This window comes from Pan troglodytes, chromosome 1 (genome assembly GCF_028858775.2).
Source record: "Pan troglodytes isolate AG18354 chromosome 1, NHGRI_mPanTro3-v2.0_pri, whole genome shotgun sequence".
NCBI classification, from domain to species: Eukaryota; Metazoa; Chordata; class Mammalia; order Primates; family Hominidae; genus Pan; species Pan troglodytes.
The window spans coordinates 13,133,772-13,160,888 of NC_072398.2; the positions used below are offsets into that span (position 1 = coordinate 13,133,772).

Here is a 27,117-nt window from a genome sequence, read left to right on the forward strand (position 1 = left end):
TTGCCCTGAGTTAACCATTGTTAGCAGTTTCCCCCCAGGTATATGCCAACATTTATTATGAATGTAACTTTTTAAGCAAAAATGGTATCCCAGATCAATTTATTGTCAAGGTATTAAGGAGGCTTTTAAATTTGTCATAGTAGGTCTCAATTCCATTGTTCCCAATTGTCTAAATGGAACAAGCAGCACCAGACACGCCAAGCTGGTTCTGGTTCAGAGGGCATGCCTGTGTAGCCTGGGCGGTGACTCTGTACTTGTCTGTGTGGCTTGTGCTGGCTGAGGCTCCAAGACTCAGACTGGCAGTGCTAACGCTGGGTGGTAGGACTGTATATGAGCTCACAGTGTTTATTAAAGTGTGTTATAGATCAGGCAGGCAAATGTCTATACTCCCAGGGCCATTCAGGTTAGCCTTGCTGTCCCAATGAAATGAGCAATTCCGCGCTCCTTTAACTCTCTCTCTCTCTTTTTTTGAGACAGAGTCTTGTTCTGTCACCCAGGCTGGAGTGCGGTGGCACGATCTCGGCTCACTGCAACCTTAGCCTCCCGGGTTCAAGCGATTATCCCACCTCAGCCTCCTGAGTAGCTGGGACTACAGGCACCCGCCATCATGCCCAGCTAATTTTTTTATTTTTAGTAGAGACAGGGTTTCACCATATTGGCCAGGCTGGTCTTGAACTCCTGACCTCAGGTGTTTCGCCTGCCTCGGCCTCCCAAAGTGCTGGGATTACAGGCATGAGCCACCATGCCCATCCTCCTTTTACTCTCAAATGTGATAAATTCTATGGTCCCCTTAGTTCTAGGTCACCCCTGATATTCTTCTTCTTCTGAAATTCTGTTTTTAACTCCTGCAGTTCCTCAATGGCTGTCCGTGGAGACAGCTTTCGTGCTATCCATTTTCAGTCACAGGAAGAGAGGCAGGGGCATTGGAATTTTGAAGGCCCACAGCATACAGTTGTGGGTAGTCTCAGGAAGAACAGCTGCTTTTGCTTACCCAAAGCCATTGACTCCAGTGCTGTCTTGTTTCTTTGCTTTCTTCACCAATAGGTACAGGTCCTACATATTACTCGTGTTTGAAAGGCTGGCTTGGAAGTGATCTCTATATTCTTTCTTTGTTTTCTTGCTCAGGTTCCCCCCAGCGAGTCAATGGCAAGGTGAAAGGAAGGATCTTTGTGGGGAGCAGCCAGGTCCCCATTGTCTTTGAGAACACTGACCTCCACTCTTACGTAGTAATGAACCACGGGCGCTCCTACACAGCCATCAGCACCATTCCCGAGACCGTTGGATATTCTCTGCTTCCACTGGCCCCAGTTGGAGGCATCATTGGATGGATGTTTGCAGTGGAGCAGGACGGATTCAAGAATGGGTTCAGCATCACCGGTAATTTATATCCGACATTAAAATTAGTGGGTCACACAGTAGTGCCTAGGGGGAGGCCTGGGGATGGATGGAAGGAGAACTCTGAGTCTGCAGACAACTTAGAAGCATGTTGTTGCTCCTTTTTGTCTGTAGACAGGGCATCCTGTAGTTCTGTCTTGGAAATAACATGATGAGGTAGAATGAACATGTAATATTATCATTAATATATAGCAACTGAGACTGCCTAGAATTGGGTTTTGATTGAGGAGCAATTTCGTGGTGGAGATTTAGGCGTTTCTGGCAGAACAAGTGATATCAGCTCATAGAACCTCACAACTTCACAGTTTGCCTCATTCTATCAAGCCTGCCTCTGAATTCCAAACCAACCTGAAACTGATCTCAAGCCTGCCTCTGAATTCCAAACCAACCTGAAACTGATCTTTGATATTTCCTCAGGATTTGCTCAGAGAGAAGGAACCTGCCATTTCTAGCTAGTTAATTAAGCTGCATAAACATAATCCTCAGAAGTCTTAGGAAGTCCAGATATCCTTGGAGTTTTTTAGAGACTGTGCCCTATTGAGGAAGGTTCAGTCTTTACTGGACACGTGGACAGATGGCTTGAGGGATGTTTCCTTGGTGTTGTGGTGGCCTTCCCCTTGCTCTGCCAAGACCAGCCCAACCTTTGCATGCTGGAGACCCATTCCCGAGAACAGCTGGGTTGGAGGAGTCTGTGTCCTTCATCACTGGTCACTTCCAGGACCTGGAGTTTGTTGTGCTGGGGCACAGGTACCTAGCCACTGCCTCCGACGACCTAGACCTGCCTTCTCCCCCACTGCCTGAGCCAACCTGGAGCCTTAGCCAAGGCTTTATTAGAGGAAACACTGCTGGAAGCAGGGTCTCCATCCAGTCTGCACGCTGGTAACCCCTCCAAAAGTTATGGCATACAAATACATAAAGTGTGGCCATCTTAAGAAAGGAGAGGCTATCTATTAGAAAAGGAGTGAGGCCAGGCATGGTGGCTCACGCCTGTAATCCCAGCACTTTGGGAGGCCGAGGCACGCGGATCACAAGGTCAGGAGATTGAGATCATCCTGGATAACACAGTGAAACCCTGTCTCTATGAAAAATACGAAAAATTAGCCAGGTGTGGTGGCGGGCACCTGCAGTCCCAGCTACTCGGGAGGCGGAGGCAGGAGAATGGCGTGAACCCAGGAGGCGGAGGTTGCAGTGAGCCGAGATCTTGCCACTGCACTCCAGCGTGGGCGACAGAGCGAGACTCTGTATTAAAAAAAAAAAGAAAAAAGAAAAAAAAAGAAAAAAAGAAAAAAAGAAAAGGATTGAACCTGCTCAAAAGATTTGCTACTTTTTGGCCTAATGTTTTTTCTTCCTAGTCCACAGGCATATATATTCTGAGTGTTATAACCATATTGATGCTCTCATGCAAACCAGATGCCCTTTTCTTTGCAAATATCATTGAGCTGCAGTCAAACTCACAGACCCCACTCCTTCCCTGCACAGCTTTTCACAGTTTGTTTTTTTTAATATGAGTTAATTTATATTGGTGCTATTTTGTAATATACATGGACTTCAGCTGGACTGAGGGAGAGGAAGTCTTTGCAAATTCCCGACAGCAGCAAATCTGTTTACTCCAATGATCCTTCTGAATTTCTCCTGGTCCTGTGTTATCTTTGAGATACTTGCCTGGGACTTGTTTAACTATAAAGCTGAGGTTGTCAAACTTTTTCGGCAAAGGGCCAGATAGTAAATATTTAAAGCTAAGCCTAATTATTTTAGGCCATATGGTCTCTGTTGCGACGGCTCAACTCTGTCATTGCAGAGTGAAAAGCAACCACAGACAATATATAAATGAATGAGCATGGCTGTGTTCCAATACAACTTTTTGACTGGGCACTGAAATTTAAATTGTATATAATTTTCACATACCATGAAATACTGTTCTTTTGATTTTTTTTTAACCATTAAAAAATGTAAAGACCTTTCTGAGCTCAAGGGTTGTAGAAAAATAGGCAGCTGGCAAGATTTAGCCCTGAGGCCATAGTTTGTCAACCCCTGCTGTCACGGGGCAGGTCATTGTGGAAAAGGGAGAAGTACTTTTCCTGCCTGTCTGGGGCTGCCGCCTTGCACAGACCAAGAGGAGTTCCTAAGCCATCATGGTAGCAGGTGATCCTAGGATGGTTTCTGGTACTGGGAATGGTTTGCCACGAGCAACTCACCCATCCAACCAGGACGTAGCTATTTCAATATTCATCACCGTAACTGGCATTATGGAGCACTTGACAATTTGCAGAACATAGATTGTATCCTTTTTTTAATCATCAGGAAATGGAGGCTCACAGGAGTTAAGTAGCTTACTCAAGTTCACCCAGACAGAGCCTAGCACAGCTGGGAGTCCAACCCCTGTCCTCCGCTATTTCCAGCACAACCCTTGAGCCAACCCAACAGATGCTGGGCTGTGGCTAGGAAGCCTCTTCTCTCTTCTGCGTGTGGCTCAGTTGGGCCACAGGGATGTCTGAGCTCTGTCTTCAGTGTCACCAGTTCTATGTTCTACAGCCAAACCAAAGCACCTGCAGAAGGGTTCGCACCAACCCCACTCCACACTGTGAGCCTGGGGCGGGCAGAAGGGCGCGCTCCCCAGTCAGCAAAGTGTCAGTCTCATCTTGTTTTTCAGGGGGTGAGTTCACTCGCCAGGCTGAGGTGACCTTCGTGGGGCACCCAGGCAATCTGGTCATTAAGCAGCGGTTCAGCGGCATCGATGAGCATGGGCACCTGACCATCGACACGGAGCTGGAGGGCCGCGTGCCGCAGATTCCGTTCGGCTCCTCCGTGCACATCGAGCCCTACACGGAGCTGTACCACTACTCCACCTCAGGTGAGCCCCAGCCGTGTCCCAGGGCCAGCCCCAGACTGGCCACTAGCCTCGTGCTCTTGACCCACCACGGCAGCCGTGAACTGGGGCTGTCTTTGGGATCTGGAGAGGGAAATACACCGGGCCTTACAGTCACCTTCCCCTCAATTATAGACATAGGACGCACTACTCCTTGTAGAGAATTTTGTGCAAAAAAGACAATACGCATGAGTTAGAGTTGTAAAACCTGGACATAATTATTATGACATTTAAGTGTATTTCCTTTCAGCTTTTTCTCCAGCATCTATCTATTTACATGTATATGAAATATCCCAACATATAATTTCATGATAAACTAATTTTATTATACATCTATTTGTACTTTTTTTTTTTTTTTGAGACAGGGTTTCACTCCTGCTGCCCAGGCTGGAGTGCAGTGGTGCGATCTCAGCTCACTACAACCTCCACCTCCTGGGCTTGAGCAATCCTCCTGCCTCAGCTTCCCAAGTAGCTGGGCCTACAGGCACATGCCACCACACCTGGCTAATTTTTGTATTTTTAGTAGAGATGGGCTTTCATTATGTAGGCCAGGCTGATCTGGAACTCCTGACCTCAAGTGATCTGCCTGGCTCAGCCTCCCTATGTGCTGGGATTACAGGTGTGAGCACCTGCACCTGGCCACATCTGTATGTACTATTAAAAACTACATTTATTCTCCATTTGGTGCCTGGTTTTAAATAATATCAAACTTACGTGAAAACTGAAAAAAGCCCAAAAAATGTTCACATACTATTTATCTAGCTTCACCAATTGTTAACATTTTGCCACATTTATTTTACCATTCTCTCTCTGTCTCTCTGTCTCTCCATATATATATGTGTATACTGACCATTTGAGAATAAGTTGTATATATCATGATAGATCGTTCTTTAAACACTTCATTTGTTTTTCCTAAGAACGAGGACATTCTTTTACAAGGCCACAGTACAGTTATCAAAATTGAGAAATTTAACATGGATACACAGTGATATGTATAGTTTTTTGGTTGTTGTTTGTTTTGAGACAAGCCCTCACTCTGTCGCCCAAGCTGGAGTGCAGTGGCGCAGTCTTGGCTCACTGCAGCCTCAACCTCCTGGGCTCAAGTGAGCCTCCCACCTCAGCCTCCTGAGTACCTTGGACTACAGGCACACTACCATGCCTGGCTAATTTTTAAATTTTTGTACAGATGGGGTTTTGCCATGTTACCCATGCTTATAGTTTTTATTTAAATAAAATTGCAATCATACCACATTGTGATATCTTCACCTTTTCAGTTAATGTCAAATCATGAATGTTTAGTAGTCTCATTAAGCAGTCTTTGAAAACACTTTTTAAGGAATCTGTATGATTCTACTGGATGGCTATTAATTCAAACCATTCTTCTACTTTCTAAAGCTTGGGTTGCTTCCATTTTCTCCTCTTATTATGAGTTGAAATGATTGTCTTAATCATAATTCTTGGCCAAATTTCTGATTCTTTTCTAAGACTCAATTCCTGGAAATAGAAGTGCTGAGTCAAACAATAGGAATTTTTTATTTTTTAATTTAATTTTATTTTATTTTTGAGACGGTGTCTTGCTCATGTAGAGACCCACTGAATAATATTCATGAACATGAACTCATATGGGGGTCATTAAACCCCAGGTTAAGAATCCTTTCGTTTTTTTTGGTTTTGTTTTTTTTTCTGGTTGTTGTTGTTTTGAGACAGGGTCTTGCTCTGTCACCAAGGCTGTGGTGCAGTGGTGTGATCTCAGCTCACTGCAACGTCTGCTTCCCAGGTTCAAGTGATTCTTCTGCCTCCACCTCTGAAATAGCTGGGATTATAGGCGCCTACCACCAGGCATGGCTAACTTTTGTATTTTTAGTAGAGACAGGGTTTCTCCATGTTGCCCAGGCTGGTCTCGAACTCCTGACCTCCAGTGATCCTCCCGCTTCAGCCTCCCAAAGTGCTGTGATTACAGGCATGAGCCATCGTGCCTGGCCACCTTTTTAAAGGCTCTTATTAAATTGCTGTTCGGAAAGGTTGAAGCAATTACTGGAGTTTTGTGGCTTGGTTGAGTTCTCCTGGGGAGCTGGGAGACAGTGAAGAAGAGGAGGAAAGAGCAACAGGACCACAGTTGCGGCCGGCTTGTAGCTGAATGGCCTTTCTGGCGTGTGGGAGCTGGACAGGAGGCAGCTTACACTGATCTTTTATTTATCCTCTGGCTTTTATGCTTCTATTATGGAGCAAACTGCAGCAGAGCACAAAGATATAAAGAGTCTTTTATGCTTTTTTTTAAAAAAACAGGAAGTTGAGGGTTTTGTCGTACGGGCCATAGCAGGCCCTCTTCTGAGTGGGGAGGACTGTCTCTCCTCTCCTCTGTTCAGGCTTGCTCACAGTGCTTTAGTAATTTTTCCAAACCTGGCTACTGAAACTCATTTAATATCTCATTTTTTTGGTATTGCAGAATGGCTTGGTCTAGACCGGTATGTAGAAATCACCATTTATTGGCCAGACGTAGTGCCTCACACCTGTAATCCCAGCACTTTGGGAGGCCGAGGCAGGCAGATCACTTGAGGTCAGGAGTTCAAGACCAGCCTGGCCAACATGGTGAAACCCCGTCTCTACTAAAAATACAAAAAAATGAGCTGAGCGTGACAGCACATGCCTGTAGTCCCAGCTACTCGGGAGGCTGAGGTGGGAGAATCGCTTGAACCCAGGGGGCGGAGGTTGCAGTGAGCCATGGTCGTGCCACTGCTCTCCAGCCTGGGTGACAAGGCGAGACTCTGTGTCAAAAAAAAAAAAAAAAAGAAAAGAAAAAGAAATCACCATTTATTGAATCATAATTGAGATAACCTATAGAAAGCAGTTAGCACGTTGTGACAGAGTAAATGCTCAGTAAATGGTAGTTTATCTTACTAATACTATTAGTCTGCTTGATTCCAGAAATTGCACATACATTACCTGGTCTGATCCCCACCTTGACCTATTTTGTGTGAGAAACTGAGACCAAAGATGTTGAGTCATCAGCCAGTGGCCACACAGCTTGTGAGTGGTACTGAGTGTGAATTCAGGGGCGTCTCTTTCCAAGTGTGTGTCCTCTCCACCTGACCTTCATCTCTAGTTCTGGGAGTCTTCAAAACTTACAGAGAACCACTTGAGAGAAAAGCAACAAATACACATAATACGAATAATACCAATGATCATATGGGGAATCCAGGTATTTCATAGAACGAGTCTCAATACAAACAAATGGTCTTATTTAAGCTGTTCTGTCTGGTTTGTCATCTGGTAGCCTTATGGGCAGGGAATACCACTGGTGCCTTGAAAGCCGTTGATTCAGCTTCTTGCATCCTTAACCATCTTCCCTCTGTCTCCCTGCCTTGTCCCCTCCATCCTTCCCACTCTGCAGTGATCACTTCCTCCTCCACCCGGGAGTACACGGTGACTGAGCCCGAGCGAGATGGGGCATCTCCTTCACGCATCTACACTTACCAGTGGCGCCAGACCATCACCTTCCAGGAATGCGTCCACGATGACTCCCGGCCAGCCCTGCCCAGCACCCAGCAGCTCTCGGTGGACAGCGTGTTCGTCCTGTACAACCAGGAGGAGAAGATCTTGCGCTATGCTCTCAGCAACTCCATTGGGCCTGTGAGGGGTAAGGGGATACAGCTCATGCTGGGCACAGGTGCTCATGCATTTTTAAAACCGCACTCTTTGACATTGTTTTTGGTCTCTTACTCTCAGTCTATAGAAGAAAATTATGCTAAAGTATCTTCTGGCAGGAAAAAAAGAATGTCTTGTTATTTTTGATTCTTGGAAAAGCTGCCTGTCTGTTCTTCTAACCAAAGGCCTATTCATGATTCTATTTAGAGTAAAGTGCAGAATGCTAACCTGTTCAGGTGCCTTACAGAGTGGACCCTCTTAAGGCTACTGCTGGCATTGGCAGGGCTTTTAAAACCCTTTAATATTCAACCTTGAAAGAAATTGTAGGCCAGGTCCAGTGGCTTACGCCTGTAATCCCAGCACTTTGGGAGGCTGAGGCGGGTGGATCACTTGAGGTCAGGAGTTTGAGACCAGCCTGGCCAACATGGTGAAACCCTGTATCTACTAAAAATACAAAAATTAGCCAGACATGGTGGCACGTGCCTGAAATCCCAGCTACTTGGGAGGCTGAGGCAGGAGAATTGCTTGAACCCAGGAGGCAGAGGTTGTAGTCAGCCGAGATCGCACCACTGCACTCCAGCCTGGGCGACAGAGTGAGACTCTGTCTCAATAAAAAAAAAAAAAAAGAAATTGTAGGGCCGAGCTTGGTGGCTCATGCCTGTAATCCCAGTACTTTGGGAGGCCAAGGAGGGCAGATCACCTCAGGCCAGGACTTTGAGACCAGCCTGGCCAACATGGAGAAACCCTGTCTCTACTAAAAACACAAAATTTAGCTGAGTGTGGTGGTGTGTGGCTGTAATCCCAGCTACTCGGGGCGGCTGAGGCAGGAAAATCGCTTGAACCTGGGAGGCGGAGGTTGCAGTGAGCCAAGATCACATCACTGCACTCCAGCCTGGGCAGCAGAGAGGGGCTGTCTCAAAAAAAAAAAGAAAAAGAAATTGTGTGGTTAGTGCCTGAGGAAATTAAATAAAATTAGGGAGGGAGCCTAAAAGAAACACTTGCCCTGTGACTGCACATCACTGGCGCTGTGGTCTGCTCTATGGGCGTTCCCGGCTGTCGGGAAGGAGCTGAGGTTTAGGGAGCTTTTGTGACATACCAGTGTCAGACTTCACATTTGTCCATATCTTTAAGCCTCAGGGGTCCTGTGTAATTGGAGTCTGGTCTGAGCCTTAAAATCTTTCCCTTTTTTCGGTTGTCTTTGATTGTTCCTCCATATCCAAATCATTTCTCCAGCTAATTAATTTGTCCTCACTTTAACTTTATGAAGCAAAAAGAAGGCAGGCGTTCTCCCTCCTATAGCAACTGTGGCTCCAGGCATCAGGAGTCAGTGCATTTTTGGTGAAGGACCAGATAGTAGGTATTTTAGGTTTTGCTGGCTATACAGTCTCTATCACGACATGTCAGCTCTGCTGTGGTAGCACAAATGCAGCCATAGACCATACATAAATAAATGGTCGTTGCTGGTTGCTAATAAAACTTTATTTACAAAAACAGGGAGGGAGCCATGCTGGTCCTGCCCCGGGGCAACACGGGAATTGGCTGGTGTCCCATTCCACTCTGCTCTTCTGTGATCACCTTCTTGCTCACCAGTTGTGGTTGACTTTCTGTGGAAGGAGGAAACCTGCAAGAGCTCCTGAAGACTCACTTGGTTCCAATGTCTCTGTCTTCACAGAAGGCTCCCCTGATGCTCTTCAGAATCCCTGCTACCTCGGCACTCATGGGTGTGACACCAACGCGGCCTGTCGCCCTGGTCCCAGGACACAGTTCACCTGCGAGTGCTCCATCGGCTTCCGAGGAGATGGGCGAACCTGCTATGGTACAGCCTTTGATTCTGACTTGTTGGGGCTGGGAAATCGGCGAGGAGGAGGCATCCACATTCTGTAAACCAGAGAACTGGGTGCAGCAAGGAAGCACGGATGAGATAAATACTGGTGGACATGCCAGGCCTGAATTATTTATGCTTCACATTCACTGTTCCCATGGGTAAACTTGGGAGTACTGGCCCATTCTTTTGTCTGATTAAGCAGCAGAGTAGAATTCCTAAGGCCACACTCCACTCCGTCTTAAGAATGCACAGGTTTAAAGGGAGTTGTAAGTCAGAGCTGTTAATGATAACACCAGTAATATAACGATAGCTATAATTTACCCAGGCACTGTTTGAACTAAGTGCTTCACAACATCATCTCATTTAATTCTCCAACAACTCTAACGAGATGGATTTTTTGTTCCTTTTTAAAAAAAAAAATTGTTTGCGGTAAAATATACATAATATAAAATATACCATTTTAACACTTTTTAAGTGTACAGTTCAGTGGCATTGCATGCATTCATTTTATTGTGTAACCATCACCACTGTTCATCTCCAGAACTCTCCATCTTGCAAAACGTACTCTGTACCCATTAAACAACAACTCACATTTCCCCCTTCCTTCAGTCTTTGGCAATCACCATTCCACTTCCTGTCTGTATGCATTTGATTATTCTAACGATTGCATATGTGGAATCGTATTTGTTCTTCTGTGATTGGCTTATTTCACATAGCACAGTGTCCTCAAGCGTCACCTATGTTGTCACATGTGTCAGAATTTTTTTTCCTTTTTAAGGTTAGATAATATTCCATTGCATGTACATATCACATTTTCTTTATCCATCCATCAGTGGATGCATGGGTTGCTTCCACCTTCCGGCTATTGCAAATAATGCTGTTATGAACGTGGGTGTGCAAATATCTGTTGAAGTTCCTGCTTTCCATTCTTTTGGGTATATATTCAAAAGTGGGATTGCTGAATCATATGGTAATTCTATCTTTAATTTTTTTTTTTTTTTTTTGAGATGGTGTCTTGCTGTGTCGCTCAGGCTGGAGTGCAGTGGCGTGATCTTTGCTCACTGCAGCCTCTGCCTCCTGGGCTCAAGTGATTCACCTACTTGTCTCCTAGTAGCTGGGACTACAGGTGCTTGCCACCATGCCAGGCTAATTTTTGTATTTTTAGTAAAGAGGGCTTTCACCATGTTGGCCAGGCTGGTCTGGAACTCCTGACCTCAAGTGATCCACCTGCCTCGGCCTCCCAAAGTGCTGGGATTACAGGCGTGAGCCGCCACGCCTGGCCTTTCCAGCTTTAATTTTTTGAGGAACCACCACAATGTTTTCCACAGGGGCTGCCACATTTTACGTTCCCACCTACAGTGCACAAGCATTTCAGTTTCTCCATCTCCTTGAAAACACTTGTTTTCTGTGTTTTTTAAAATAGGAGGCCAGGCACGGTGGCTCACACCTGTAATCCCAGCGCTTTGGGAGGCCGAGGTGGATGGATCATGAGGTCAGGAGTTTGAGACCAGCCTGGCCAACATGGTGAAACCCCGTCTCTACTAAAATGCAAAAATTAGCCAAGCGTGGTGGCAGGTGTCTGTAGTCCCAGCTACTTGGGAGTAGGAGAGGCAGGAGAATTGCTTGAGCCTGGGAGGTAGAGATTTCAGTGAGCCGAGATCACACCACTCCACTCCAGCCTGGGTGACAGAGTGAGACTCCGTCTCCCAAAAAAAAAAAAAATAGGGGCCATCCTAATGGGTGTGAGTTTCATTCTCCTATTTATTTATTTATTTTATTTTATTTTTATTGTTTTTGAGACAGGGTCTCACTCTGTTGCCCAGGCTGAAGTGCAGTGGCACAATCTTGGCTCACTCCAGCCTCAACCTCCTGGGCTCAGGTGATCCTCCCACCTCAGCCTCCTGAATAGCTGGGACTACAGGTGTGCCACCATGCCTGGCTAATTTTGTATTTTTTGTAGAGATGGGGTTTTTCCATGTTGCCCAGGCTGGTCTCAAACTCCTGGGCTCAAGCAATCCACTTGCCTTGGCCTCGCAACGCTCTTTTCTTGTAGACGAGAAAACTGAGGCTCATTAAAGTGAGCTGTGACAAATATAGTATTTGAACACAAGTCTCTGACTCAAGCATCGTATTACTCCATCTTCTAGTTGCAGTTATTTTATTATTTATAACTTAAGTTCAAATACTTTCATGTAGGCAGCTTGATATTTGTTTGTTACTAAATTGTAATCTACTGCCAAGGGGAAGTCAGTCCACTACTAAGGGCAAGAATGCCAAGTGCTTCGAGCAGTGCTATTTAAGTCTGCAATTAGTGAGAGGGCTCACTAATGAGCATAAGGAATGCTAGAAGTAAGCTTCCCTGGTGGGATGAATAGTGTGTTCACATATGGTTGGCCAGGAAAATGAACAGCTCCCTCTACCCCTGCTTGACGGAGATATAAGAATCTGGCAAGCCCAGCAGTCTCAGAATTCGGGAATCATGCCTGAGGTCTGGAATCCAGCAGCCGCAGCTAATGGCAGATTTGGTGTGCTGATGTAACATGAAGGTTAGAAGATCCTGCTGTCAGGGCCTCACGGTGTTGGCTTCATAGTGAACCTTTCATGCAAGGTGCCTGTCAGGGTGTCTGAAATACTGGAGGGCAGGAACTTGTGTGCATAGTGCAGGCTGTTTGTTTGGCCAGCTTGCTGATAGCTTTGTATATGTGGTAGAATTCAGTCTGAGACTCACCTTCCTGGTAATGTATCGCTAGGGAGGGGACATAGTGCCTACTCACCTGTAATCATCAGTTTCCCAGTATTTCCTGCAGAGAGCCTGACAGCCTTGAATGGCTGAATTGGCTCTGGCCAGTTCAAAGCAGCATGATACTGTGTGTGTGTGTGTGAACGGGAGCCCTCCCAGGCTGTGAGACGGCTGGCGTGCGGGGATGGGGCTCCTTCACCGATCCACGCCTCCTCATTACACAGCTCTGCTTCAACTTCGTAAGCCTCCTGGATAGTAATAAGGTGTGGAAGTAACCAGTCTGCTGCTGTTGAACTGTGACCTCGTGGCTAATTCTGCCCTTGGTGCCTGAGCTTGCCACAGTGGGAGTGCTTCACTTCAGAAGGCACAACCAGCCATCCTTTATGTAATCTGCACCATCCTAGAAAATCCTCCGATATCCTTGTCCAGAAAGACAGGTGGTCGCGTGTAGACTTGCTTTTGTCCTGTGGTGAGTGGTTGTTCTGACTTATTACCTCCGTGGAATGCGAGTGTATTCCCAGTCAGGACACTTATTGTTCTGGGTCACTAGCACATGCCTTGAAGTGTTAATGCATCGAGACGTGAGGCTTAAAATAGGAAATTGCATTAAGCAGATCACTTCATGTGTTATTTGGACTTGGGAAGTGTGTTAGAGGAGAATGAGGATGAGCCTTTGTGATTCAGTGTGTGCAGTGCTGATATGATGGTATATGACACCCCAAACAAGGGTGGTTTTGGTGAGACATCGCACAGTGACTCTCCACAGTAATTTGGAGACGATTTCACAGAGCTCTGTGATTCCCTCTGGTCCATGGCAGGATGGCTCCCGCTGTTTCTCAATTTAGAGCCCGTAGAGATAGTTTTGGCTCATCTCTCATTGAGTAATTGTCGAGTATGTGGAAGGCATTTAGCAAATTGGTAATGAGACTCTTCTCCTCTAAGAGCCTGGCCTTTATAAAAGGGAAAAATTGGAGAAACTTAGAGTTGTTGAAAATATGTGAAAAGTAGCCACTCTGAAAAAAGTCAAAAAGGAGGCAGCAATGACAAGGATGATCCAGGATTTTCCTATTGAGTTAGAAAGTGATCCTGTTAAAGGAAATCTCTTTCCAGAGAAGAGGTTGACCAGATGTTAAATAATAAGAATAATCATTTTCTAGCAGATACTGTGGTATGTTATGAGAGACAGTTATTGCCAGTTTTCAATACCACTGAAGAAAGGGTTAAGGACCTGGCTTCAATTTATAGAAAATAAGTTTTTTGTTTGTTTGTTTGTTTGTTTGTTTTAAGACAGAGTCTTGCTCTGTCGCCCAGGCAGGAGTACAATGGCGCAATTTCGGCTCACTGCAACCTCCACCCCCTGGGTTCAAGCAATTCTCCTGCCTCAGCCTCCCGGATTGCCAGGATTACAGGCACATGCTGCCTGGCTAATTTTTGTATTTTTAGTAGAGATGGGGTTTCACCATGTTGGTCAGGCTGGTCTCGAACTCCTAACCTCAGGTGATCTGCCTGCCTCAGCCTCCCAGAGTGCTGGGGTTACAGGCCTGAGCCACCATGCCTGGTCCTAGAAGAGAAGATTTAAATTATACATTAGGAAGAATTTCCAAACTGCAAAGACCGTGGACTATTAGCTCAGAAATTGCTAGGGTCTTGTCCCTTAAGAAAGGGTGTTGTCTAGTCTGGTGTGTATGTGTAAGCCGGCATGGAGGTGGAGGTTGTGCTAGGGAACCATTCCCTCCATCATCCCAGCAGCCCTGAGGTCCTATTTGTCAATAGCTTTTCAGGTAGGGCGAGAGAGAAGAGCCTGGTCACATAGAAGCTTTCCCAAAACACAGCTTCCCCTTGCGTAAATGTTCCCAGGGAGGAACAGAGCTTGAAGAAGATCCCCTGTGATTTTGCTCTGTCTTCTTGATTGAAAACTGCTGCTCTGTGCTCTCGTGCTTTGGCAATGCAGTCTAAGTCACTGAGCCCTGCAATATGTACAATGTTTCCAGACATCTGTGCTGGGAGTGTCCTCTGAGGGTTGCAGCACAGAGGCAGTGGACACAGGAAGCCCCTTTTTTCTCCCATGTTGCAGCGGCAGCTGATGGATGGAGCTGTGAAGTCCAAACGTGCTGGGTGCACTCCTCCCCCACAGCCTCCCCAGCTCCAGCTTGCATAACAGCCTGCTTTGGGAGGGGCTTTGTTCCAGAACCTTCTGGCAGTGCCTGGTTCAGTCCTGAGACCTTGTGTCTTAAACACGTCACAGAACACACACATATCAGTATAATCTCTAAAAGTTGAAGAGCATTTGGTTTGGGTATTTGCCTGGGTACAGGACAAACTATGAGGCTGATGTGATCAAGAATGCTTGTCTTGTGCAATGTTGACCAATAGGCCAGTAGGACATTTGTCTCACCAATAAAGGCCTGGCTAGACTGGACATTGAAGGTGGACATAGGAGGCTTTGACTCCCACATGTCAGAGATTCATATGAAAGCACTGGGGAAGAGATTTATCAGGGGGAGAAGAGCTGTGTGGTCTCGGCCATTATGAGAAACATGTCTTATTTGTTTTAGGTCTGAAACATGTCTAAATTTGTTTTAGGCTAGGGGCTGTGGCTCACGCCTGTAATCCCAGCCCTTTGGGAGGCCTCCTCATGCACATCTCAGGGTTTTAGAAATGCCAGAAGTAGCTGTCTACACTCTGAGTATGAGGTTGACGTGGGAAGGACCTTGTGTAACTGTTCATTGCAACCCATCAGTGGCCACATAACCAGGGGGAATGACAGGTTAGCTCAGTTTCTTGCCTGGGCCCACCAGCCTTACACAAGTGGTAGCCACAGCCTGGCCCCCAAAGCCTGGCGGCCATCTGAGGGGCGTGTTCCCAGAGTTAGCCGAATTCATCACCATGGCTGGGGTGTTGGATGAATCTCTAGTCAGTATAATCATAGCTGGGTGTCTGGAACATTGTTGGGTGCTTCTCTGGCCTCCATCCATTTTCTGTAATCTGCAGAAGAACCCTCAAGATGAGCAGTAGTATACTTATTTACCAAAGGGAGAACTGAGACTGAGTAGTTGGATAACTTGCCCAAGACCACACAAGTTAATAGCTAAAGGAAGCAGGATTTGAACTTAGCTATGTCCAACTCCAAAGCCTGTGTTTGTTTGCTCCACGTTACCCCATGATGGTGGCTGTAGTATTGTCATATAAAAGGACATCACTCTCTTTGTTCATTTACAGTCTCATGAGTGAATGACTTCCCTTTTAGTCCATTAAGCCCTAGATAATATTCAAAAATTCACAATTAAGCTGTAAATTGTTCAATTTTCCTTTGTAACAGTAACAGAGAAAGTAATATTTTCAAATAATAGCATATTTAAATATACTCTCAAGTTTAGGATTTGAAAGTATATTTAATATTCAGAGACTCTCAGTATTCAGAGTCCAGAGATGTGTCTCTGTGTCCTTGTAACATGTATTTGGCAATCTAATGGGAAAGACTCGTGTTCAGGGGCCCCAGGCTCAGAAATTAACTCCAGGAGAGGTGGGGGAAGCACACGTTTCCTTAGGAGAAAGGCATGGGGATCACTCTCTCCAGTTATGCACAGACAAAAATTGTATTTAACACTACTTTTGATACATAGAAAATTTATTTTAGGCTAGGGGCGGTGGCTCACGCCTGTAATCCCAGCACTTTGGGAGGCCAAGGCGGGTGGATCACGAGGTCAGGAGTTTGAGACCAGCCTGGCCAACATGCTGAAACCTCGTCTCTACTAAAAATACAAAAATTGGCCAGGCGTGGTGGCGCACACCTGTAATCCCAGCTACTGGGGAGGCTGAGGCAGGAGAATCACTTGAACCCTGGAGGCAGAGGTAGCAGTGAACCGAGATTGCACCATTGCACTCCAGCTCTGGGCGACAGAGCAAGACTCCATCTCGGAAAAAAAAAAGAAAAGTTTGTTTTAAAATTGATCTATTCTTAGGTGACAATGCTATTTTATCATAGTCAGTAATGTTTGAAGAGCTTTAAAAAAAAGCCTGCATTAAAAAAAAAATTTTGCTGCAGATATTGATGAATGTTCAGAACAACCTTCGGTGTGCGGGAGCCACACAATCTGCAATAATCACCCAGGAACCTTCCGCTGCGAGTGTGTGGAGGGCTACCAGTTTTCAGATGAGGGAACGTGTGTGGGTAAGTTCTCCAGGTAACTTTTCAAAACAGTATTCACATGGTGTGCATTAGCTCTTATGCAAAAGTTCTGGTCCCAGGTAAAATGAGTCTGGTCAAGTTGGAAGGTGCGGGGAAGAGCAATTTATAAAGATGAATCAGACTTAGCCTCTGCCCTCCAACTATCTGGAGAGTCACAAGTATAATGAGTAAGCAACATTATTGCCTACACTAGTAATACCATTGCCTCACCTGTTGCCAGCTTTTGCATTACATTTGCCTCTTATAAACTTCTTTTAATCATTTTCATTATGCTTTTAATAACTATAAAGCTATTAGACATGTTTCTTCCAGTAATTAGTAGCCTTGGGGTTCATATTGAGGGAGCACCTTATAGGTACTTTTGGATCATTACCTATCTTAGATTGAATTCTACTTTAGTTACACCTAAAATTCCAACTGGGGTCATTCTATTTATGGATTTTAATTTTACCAACCACGAGCAGCAGCATAATTTCTTAGCCTTATTGAAGTAAGTTGCGGCTATTAATTAGGTTAATTATGCTCTTGCTGAATGATGATTTAGGTGATGATGAGGATGGGCCAGCCACAAACAGCCAGGTTGTTTAAATTCTTCCTCTTTTTCCTCCTGCTGCACTTTGACCTGGTCGTTCAAGATTCTTGTTCCCAGGTCTGGAGGGTGCCATGTCAAATGCGCATCTGAACTCAACATGTCTTCCCAATTTAAAACAGATTCCTCTTGTACATGTCAGCAAACCATCTTCTTGCCTCTTCCTCACTGTTCACTAAACCCTAGAATGTTTTCTTTTTGCTCTGTCTCAAAGCTTGGGTAAGCCTGCCAAGGTCCTGGGGTGAGGTGGTGTCTTGAGGGTGGGAGGGAACAGGCAGTTCTCATATTTTGAGTGTGACCCAAACATCTGTGAGCTCAGGGAGGCCAGTCCCCTCTGCACAGTTGAGATTTTCACTCTGCTAAAGTTACTTCTTTTTTTTTTTCCTCAGTAGAGAACATCAGTTTCTGTGTATTTGACCTGATTTCTTTCTCTGCTTTTTGAGGCTAAGCAGATGCAAACGTTTAATTTTAATGGCCATACCATTTACATTACACTTCGGCTTAAGCTTGGGCAGTGGATACTTTATCCCTTGGGTGCTGATGTGCACAGTAACTGAGATCCATCCTGGGACACCTGTGTGGAGCATGGTGACCTGGGTTTCCAGGATCCAGTCATTCCTGATGTCCACACTCACTGAAGGGGCAGGGTGGGGTGCAAGACAGGTGCTGGGCAAATGTCTGCTTCAGACATTTACTTTTGAGGAAGGCAACCTCTCTGGGGCTCAGTTCCTCATCTGTAAAATGAGGTGATTAGACCAGATCATTGGTTTCCTGTGACCCATGGAGCTCTTGGAGGTGCCTCAGGAGCTGTCAAGGAGGACACAGACCAGCTGCAGGCAGGCTCTTGTCCTCTCCCCTGACCTCTAGCCTCCCTTTTTTTTTTTTTTTTTTTTTTTGAGACAGGGTTTTGCTATTGTCACCCAGGCTGGAGTGCAATGGCACGATCTTGGCTCACTGCAACCTCTGCCTCCTGGGTTCAAGAGATTCTCCTGCCTCAGTCTCCTGAGTAGCTGGAATTACAGGCATGCACCACCACTCCCAGCCAAGTTTTGTATTTTTAGTAGAGATGGGGTTTCACCATGTTGGCCAGGCTGGTCTTGAACTCCTGGCCTCAGATGATTTGCCTGCCTTGGCCTCCCAAAATGCTGGGATTACAGGTGTAAGCCACCATTCCCGGCCTACATATTTGAGGGAGAACATCTTCACCCCTTTTAATTGGCTCCTTTGAGACTCACTGTGCAGAGAGAAGGCTCACTGTAGAACCAAGTCTGCCTACACGCATTCAAAGAAATAACTCTGGCTTGTCACTGAGTAATTGAGTGGTCATTCCATCTCTCTTGGAATTCCTTGTTGAAACAGTGTTCTAGGTCGGAAGCCTGCACTGGGAAGGTTACCCTGCAGGTCAGAACGGGGCAAGATGAAGAAATAAATGGGGCAAGGTGTGCTCTGCCAACTGTGAGGGGCTGGGGGCTCAGGAAGGGCATGTGGGCTGACCAGGAGGAATTCTCTTTTCATGAGGATTGGTATCCATTATCGGGGAAGGGATGTTTGTGGACTTCCATCTTTGGCATTTTCTGTAAACTCATAACTCTCTTTTCCACTGGGAACCAACTTTTGCAGTTAATTGAAATGTGCAAAACATGTTTTTGTGAAGGAAAGGTGGGCCTCAGCTTGCCCATAAGTCAGCTTGATGTGAAGATGTAGATACCCCTCTGAATGGACATAGCCCTGTGACACTGGGCTGGCATATGGAGTGTGGTGAACTTGAGGTCCTACTTCACCTCCCCTGGGCATCTTGGTGCAGGGCATGATGGCATGCATCAGCTCTTCTCTTGAGGGAAGAACAGGGCCCAGGCTTAGGCAAAAAGCTGTAGCAGTTAACTTCCAGTATGCCAAGCACAGAGAGGCCAGTAGATGGGACTGTGATTCTCTTAAGGGTCCTGATGATAGAACTCATGGAAGGAGGGCTGAGGAGTAGGTGAGTGTCACAGAGGCTAGCTGATAATGCCCCATCTTGTGCTGTTGCCTCAAGATGGAAGGCAAAGGTTGAGGTCTACAGGGTGATTTTCAGCTGGTTCAGTTACTCTGGGGTTCCTAAGGCACCATTGCATTTTGCTTCTGATTTTCTAAAAGAACTCAGAGCCAGGACAGAGTCCCATCCTCACAATGTCAGAACACAAATCATTCCCTCCCAGCAGGCTTTGGGTAGTTGGATTATCCCAGATGAAGGAGGACTCATGTTTTTCCTCCATGAGTCTTCCTAAGATTGATTTCAGTTTGTCCTACCTTAAGTGCAGACAGAGAAAGAGAGAGAGAGAGTTGGGGGGGTGGGGGGAAGAACATAAGGCAATTTATCTAAGGCCATGTGGTTGACCCATGGTACCTGGTATATACCAAGGCTGCCTACTCCAAAGGCTCACAGTCTTCCAACCATAGCTATCTCCCTGCCTTAGAAACATTTATTTGTCCTTCCTTGGTGGCAAGTGGGTGACTGACTTGGGCATTTGTAGTGAATGTTCCACCTGTACAGGGTGGGCCAAGGCTGAAGACACCACGTGGAAGTCTCAGCTCCTTTCCTCCAAGCAGTCTCGACAGAGTTGCCATCAGAAGTGTGGCATCTGCAGATGTCCCACCCCCATGTCCAGATGAAGGGAAAGTTGGGTCCTGGGGACCTGTGATGGGGATCTAGTTTGGAGAGTGGCCTGAGACAGACCCCCAGAGTGAAACTGAGGTCAAGCCAGGTGGAATGACAAACCACGGTGTCAGTCAGCCAAGACCCATCAGAGGCAGAACCCAGGTGGGAGGAAACGGTGAAGGCAGTAGTACCAGCCCAGTGAGGAGTGGGGTGCGGGTGAAGCTGTGGACATGCCTAGAGGTCTAGGGTCCAGGCATGGTCCCTCTTTATAGAGCTGGGAGGGGCATGTGGCCTGCTCAGGGGACTTTCTTCCTAAGACTGTGCATCAACCTTTTGTTCTGAAGCTGTCGTGGACCAGCGCCCCATCAACTACTGTGAAACTGGCCTTCATAACTGCGACATACCCCAGCGGGCCCGGTGTATCTACACAGGAGGCTCCTCCTACACCTGTTCCTGTTTGCCAGGCTTTTCTGGGGATGGCCAAGCCTGCCAAGGTGTGTGGTTGCTCTGATCTTCCCCTGTGTGTAACCTGAGAAAGTTTCCTAGGTGGTACCTGTCATGTGCCAATCACCAACTCACTCCCAAATAGAAGAAAGAATTCTTCTGTCATCTCCACTGAGTAAATGCGTTGCTTTTTATATCTCTCTAGTAGTTTGAACTATGCATTTTCTTTTGGGGGCTGTTCTCATTGGTGACTGTTTTGTTCTAGGTGACTAGTTCATTCAGGTGACAATTAGACACCTGCTCTCTGCTAGGAACCGGGGATATTTTCTGTCTTTCACAAAGAGAGAAACTGTCCTTTTACATGGAGGACATGCATGGAGCTTAAAGTCTATCCTTTTATTTAATAAGATGTATTAATATATAGCCATTCAACTGGCTTGTTCTAACCTTCTCCTTCAAAAAAGCAAAGTTCTCTGATTGAATAAATGACTGCGGAGTCAAAGTATAAATGACTCAATAGAATCCTTCAGACTTGAGCTTCTTGGCTGCCATTGTTCTCTTACAGGTAATTTTAGGTAAGATAGCCCATCAATAGAGTACCCTGAGTCTCTTGGTTTGCACAATTACTTAATATTATACCATAGAGTATTTCTAAAAAGTCCCAACTAAGATAGAATTTCTGAGATACTTTCTCTTTATTACTGAACATGTGAATATTTTCTTTTCACTGAGGGTTTTCTGCCTAGCAGTTAATAATCTGTCAGTAAACACTCAGACAGTTTTGAAGCTCTCATTTATGACAGGAGGGAGAATTTTATAATACAAATAGATCCTATCTTTTCCCCTGTTGTAAGGTTGATGAAAACATTCTTTTCTTTCTTTCTTTCTTTCTTTTTTTTTTTTTGAGATGGCATTTAGCTCTTGTTGCCCAAGCTGGAGTGCAATGGCACGATCTTGGCTCACTGCAACCTCCACCTCCTGGGTTCAAGCAATTCTCCTGCCTCAGCCTCCAGAATAGCTGGGATTACAGGCACGTGTCACCATGCCCAGCTAATTTTTTATATTTTTAGTAGAAACAGGGTTTCACCGTGTTGGCCAGGCTGGTCTCGAACTCCTGACCTCAGGTGATCTGCCTGCCTCGGCCTCCCAAGGTGCTAGGATTACAGGCGTGAGCCACGGTGCCTGGCCAAAAACATTTTTCATGAAAACATTACTGCCAAAGTGAAACACATTTGCAAGTACGACAGATAGAAATTGGGGAGTTAGTGACTTGATAGTTAATGTTTAGTGAGTTTTGGATTACTGTTCCCAGATCAGAAGCAGGTTCCCATAGATTTGAGTAAGTGGCTTAAATTATTGGGTAAACTACGAATTCCAGAAGAAATCTCATTGTCCCTGGGCCTGGTGGCTGTTTTACAGATGTGGATGAATGCCAGCCAAGCCGATGTCACCCTGACGCCTTCTGCTACAACACTCCAGGCTCTTTCACGTGCCAGTGCAAACCTGGTTATCAGGGAGACGGCTTCCGTTGCGTGCCCGGAGGTAAGGTGGTGAGACATCTGGAGTCGGTAGCCCATTGCCCTGTCCATGAATCCAGAGCACATGGCCCATTGCCCTGTCCATGAATCCAGAGCACATGGCCCGTTGCCCTGTCCATGAATCCAGAGCACATGGCCCGTTGCCCTGTCCATGAATCCAGAGCACATGGCCCGTTGCCCTGTCCATGAATCCAGAGCACATGGCCCATTGCCTGCCCTGTCCATGAATCCAGAGCACATGGCCCTGGGAGAGAAGGTGAGGCGGGAAAGTAGGAGGCTCCATGGAGAGTTCTAAGGGTTGTTGAGGTGGGAGATCAGAGCATGGACTGCAATGTAGAGCATTCTTTGAAATGGTAGAACATCAGGTGGGAACATTGCCTATAATCCCAATACTTTAGGAGGCCGAGGTGGGCGGATCCCTTGAGGTCAGGAGTTCGAGATCAGCCTGGCCAACATGGCAAAACCCCCTCTCTACTAAAAATACAAAAATTAGTCAGGCGTAGTGGCTTGTGCCTGTAATCCCAGCTACTACGGAGGCTGAGGCATTAGAATCGCTTGAACCTGGGAGGCAGAGGTTGCAGTGAGCTGCAATTGAGCCACTGTAGTCCATCCTGGGTGACAGAGTGGGACTGCCTCAAAAAAAAAAAAAAAGAAAAAAAAAGAATATATTTGACACCTTAGACTGGAGTTAACCAGTTGTGTTATTTATTTTTAATTACTGCTGCTGTTGTTGGTCAGATATATTCATGCCACTATAAATGTTTTCAATTAGAGATAAGTAAACATTTTCATCTCATCGCTTTTTAAGCAGTTAAAAACTTTAAATAACCATCCCCTTCACTAGCCTGTGAGCACATTGAGGACCTGTGAGCTCATTGAGGACCTGTGAGCTCATTGAGGGTGGTGCAGGTATACTTTTTTTTTTGTATGTTTCCAGTACCCAGTGGAGTGTTTGGTATATGGTGGGGCTCACAGCTATTTATAGCTGTTGAAGAAATAAATGAATGCATCAGCTCCATTCCTACAACAGCATTTGAAAATATTTGTTTATCTTCACTCTCACTAAGACTAGTTTTTAGAGTAGTTGTCTATCAAAAAAGAGAAAATATCAGATTAAGATTTAAATTTTGATGTATAGTAGCATATATCGTTAGTCTAAATTATTTTCTTCTGCTTAAAATGGGGCTTAGCAAACTATGGCCCATGGGCCAAATCTGGCTGTCTGTTTTTGTAAATAAAGTTTTATTGGAACACAGCCATGCTTATGTATAGTCTATGGCTGCTTTCGTGTTACAAAGGCCGAGTTCAGTAGTTGTGACAGAGACTGTAAGCTCTGCACAGCCTAAAAAGCATAAATAGGCTGGGTGCCATGGCTCTCGCCTGTAATCCTAGCATTTTGGGAGATCGAGGTGGACAGATTACTTGAGTCCAGGAGTTTGAGAGACCAGCCTGGGCAACATAGCGAGACCCTGTTTCTACAAAAAATAGAAAAATTAGCTGGGTGTGGTGTGGCACACCTGTAGTCCTAGCTCCTCGGGGGGCTGAGGTTGGAAGATTGAGCCACGGAGATCAAGGCTGCAGTGAGCCAAGATCACACTACACCCCAGCCTGGGTGACAGAGTGAGATTCTGTCTCAAAAAAAAAAAAAAAAAAGTATAAATAGCCTACTACGTGGGCTCTTGACAGAAAAAGTTGCTGACTCCTGGCTTCGATAAACCCAGGCAAGGCAACCTTTTGTTCCTGAAATTATGGGAACAAATACCACTACTCATAGATTTTAATGGGCAGGTTACATAGAGAAGAGTTTATGATCATTTGAGTCAACGCATTCCAGCTACTATTAACAATGACTAATATTCATTATTTCCTCAGGCTTGCTTCACATCTCCAGTTTAAAGAGAAGCAGATGTTTCCAATTTTGTTTTTCTGTTTTTTTAACCTGACTTTTTGTCCCCTCTTGAAAACTCTGTTGACTAAACAGAAACAGATCCAGGCGTGTAGGCTGGAATCTAAAGATGGGACAAAGTTAAAACCAATAAGGGCTGCTTGCCAGGATTGTTTAGATATTGGATCTCATTCCCTTAAGAAGTTTAACATTTGGTTATATACTGGAGAGAGTGTTCACTAGAAACGTGTAAGAATGTTCATTGAGTTTTGTTTGTAATAGAAAAAAATATAAATGACTGCAAACAAGAGGAACAAACAGATGACTGTTGGTATAATCCATACAATGAAATGACATAAAGCAGTTAAAATGAATGAACTAAAGTTCAGGGGTAAGTCTCAAAAGCGTAATGTTGAGCAAAAGAAATTATAAAAGGATATGTATAGCATGGCCCCATGTGTATAAAACATAAGCCTATGTGAAAATATACCTACATGTGTTATGTTATGTACATACATAAGAAAGCTACAACATGCATAGTGAATGAGAAATGAAAAGTTCAGGGCAGAGGTTACCTCTGTAATGGGAGAGAGGGAACTGGGACTGGGGAGGGATACGTGGTGTGTCTTAGTCTGTTTGGGGCTGCTCTGGCAAAATACCATAGACTGGGAGTTTATAAACAACAGAAACTTGTTTCTCATAGTTCTGAAGGCTGGAAAGTCTGAGATCGACGTGCTGAGAAGTTGAATGTCTGGTGAAGGCTCACTTCCTAGTTCACAGACGGCCAGACATCTTTCTGCAAAGTACTTATATGGTAGAAAGGGCAAGAGGTCTCCTTGGGGACGCTATTATAAGGGCACCACTAAGGCCATTCATTAGGGCCCCCCTTTCATGACCTAGTCACCTGCTGGTGGCTCACCCCCAATGCCATCACCTTGGGAGTTAGGATTTCAGTACGTGGATTTGGGAGGGACATAAACATTCACACTGCAGCACAACAGCTGCATCTGTGTTGCTAATGTTTTATTTCTCAGTCGGAATATGAATACACATATTTTCATCATATTATTCTAAATTGTGTATGACTAAAATACTTTATGAAGACTGGATGCAGTGGCTCATGCCTGTAATCCCAGCATTTTGGGAGGCTAAGGTGGGTGGATCACCTGAGGTGGGGAGTTCAAGACCAGCCTGACCAACATGGAGAAACCCCATCTCTACTAAAAATACAAAATTAGCCAGGTGTGGTGGTGCATGAATGTAATCCCAGCTACTTGGGAGCCTGAAGCAGGAGAATCACTTGAACCTGGGGGGCAGAGGTTGCGGTGATCTGAGATCACGCCGTTGCATTCCAGCCTGGGCAACAAGAGCAAAACCCCGTTTCAAAAAAAAAAAAAAAAAATTAGCTGGGCGTGGTGGTGCATGCCTGTAATCCCAGTTACTCAGGAGGTTGAGGCAGGAGAATAGCTTGAGCCCAGGAGGCGGAGGTCACAGTAAGCCAAGATTGCACCACTGCACTCCAGCCTGGGTGACAGAGAAAGACTCCATCTCTAAATAATAAATAAATAAATAAATAAATACTTTATGAAACATTACACAGAGAAAAATAATGCATAGTGTCACCTGGTCGCCTGGTGCCTATCATAGTAAAGGACAGGGATCATACAGCACTTATTTGGTACTTACTGTATACAGAAGGGGCTAGTTTCCAAAAGAAAACTAAACTGGCTTTGAAGGTGAGCCAGTGAAGATCATGGCTACCGAAATGTCAACTGATGACAGACAAACTACAGGAAATTGCGATTTGTTCCTCTCTGTCTTCTGCACGCTGCTCCACACCCTGTGTATGGATTGTAAAGTTAGTTTAGTGGCTTGCTGTTCTCACTTTCTTTTAAATGGCATGTTGAAATAGCAAACAATAATCTAGAAAATATCAGAGTGAGGAGAATATATGTAGTAGGAGTAAGTATTGTTTCATGAAGCAATACTTGTATGTATGTTTGTGTATGTGCATGGGTGAGTGCATGCCAGCATGTGTGCGTGTGTGTGTGCACATGTGTATGCGTGTCTAAGTGTGCATGGGCTGGTGTACTGGAATGCTGAGTAAAATCTATTTCTTTCTGTGGGTCATGGTTAGAAAGTTAGAAAGCCACCATATTAGTTCTCTATTGTTGCATAACAAATCATCCCCAAAGTTAGCCATTTAAAACAATGAACATTTATTTTCTCACAGTTTCTGTGCGTCAGGAGTTCAGGAGCAGCTTTCCTGGGTGGTCCCTGGACCCAGGGACTCTCATGAGGTTGCTGCTGAGACATTAGTCGGGGCTGTGGTCTTCTGTGATGGCAAAGAAGGATCCCTGCTGAAGGACCCGCATGGTTGTCGGCAGGCCTCAGTTCCTCGCGACATGGGTCTCTCTACAGGGATGGCTAAGTATCTTCAAGACCTAGCAGCTGGCCCCCTCCACAGCAAGTCAAAGGAGAGAGAGAGAGAGAGAAAGAGAGACTGACCAAGATGGAAGCCACAGTCTTTTATAAACGAATCTTGGAAGTGACAAGTATCACTTCTGTTGATACCATCAGTCTCGGGCCATCCCTCTTGCAGTGTGACAGGGGTCTGCCCAAGTATGGAAGACCAGGCGGTGGGGAGAATGAGGGCCATCTTGGAGGTCGGCCACTGTAGCCACTGACCCTGACCTTGCCTGGACAACATCTGAGGAAATGTAACTGGCTGGGTTTTTGTAACATAGGGGAGTTTATTAGAGGATCAAAGAGAGGCATTAAATGTCTTGGGCTAGAAATGTAAAACCTGGTCCAGGAGTTTAAGAACACCCTGGACAACATAGCAAGACCCCATCTCTATCAAAAAATTTAAAACTTCTAGGCATGGCATTTAAAAATTAGCACACACCTGTAGTTCCAGCTATTCACAAGGCCGAGGCAAGTGCATCACTTGAGCCTGGGAGTTCAAGGCTGCAGTGAGCTATGATCGTGCCCCTGCACTGCAGCCTGGGGTGACAGAGCTAGACCCTTTCTCCAAAAAAATTTAAAAATAATAAACAAAATGAAGCTTTCCCTCAACCCTGCATCCCTCTCTCACTGCCATCCCCTCCCCGTCCTTCCCTTTATAGTTTAACTCTTCATCAAGGTTGTCTGGAATTGCTGCCTCCACTTCCTCCTCTCTCATCTTCCATTTTTTTTCCTATCTTTATATTGTAAAAATAAAACATAGATGCAAGCAATATGTACTTCAAGGAGTTACTCTAAGGTGAGCCTGGTTGTCACTACCACTCAGATCTTGAAGTAGAGCTTTACCAGCAGCCCCAGGAGCCCCACGAGCCCCACCTGCCCCAATCATAGCCTCCTCTC

General features: G+C 45.5%; 1 protein-coding gene across 1 annotated transcript in view; it reads left to right on the top strand.

Annotated features, from left to right (window-relative positions):
• NID1 (nidogen 1) overlaps positions 1–27,117 on the top strand; it is an 88,859-nt gene that overhangs the window by 30,772 nt on the left and 30,970 nt on the right. Inside the window, exons 6-12 of the mRNA XM_001156001.7 lie at positions 1,126–1,377; positions 4,046–4,246; positions 7,653–7,898; positions 9,579–9,722; positions 16,517–16,642; positions 20,229–20,378; positions 21,748–21,870. Coding sequence (XP_001156001.1) covers positions 1,126–1,377; positions 4,046–4,246; positions 7,653–7,898; positions 9,579–9,722; positions 16,517–16,642; positions 20,229–20,378; positions 21,748–21,870 — 1,242 coding nt within the window. The remainder of the gene's footprint in view (positions 1–1,125; positions 1,378–4,045; positions 4,247–7,652; positions 7,899–9,578; positions 9,723–16,516; positions 16,643–20,228; positions 20,379–21,747; positions 21,871–27,117) is intronic.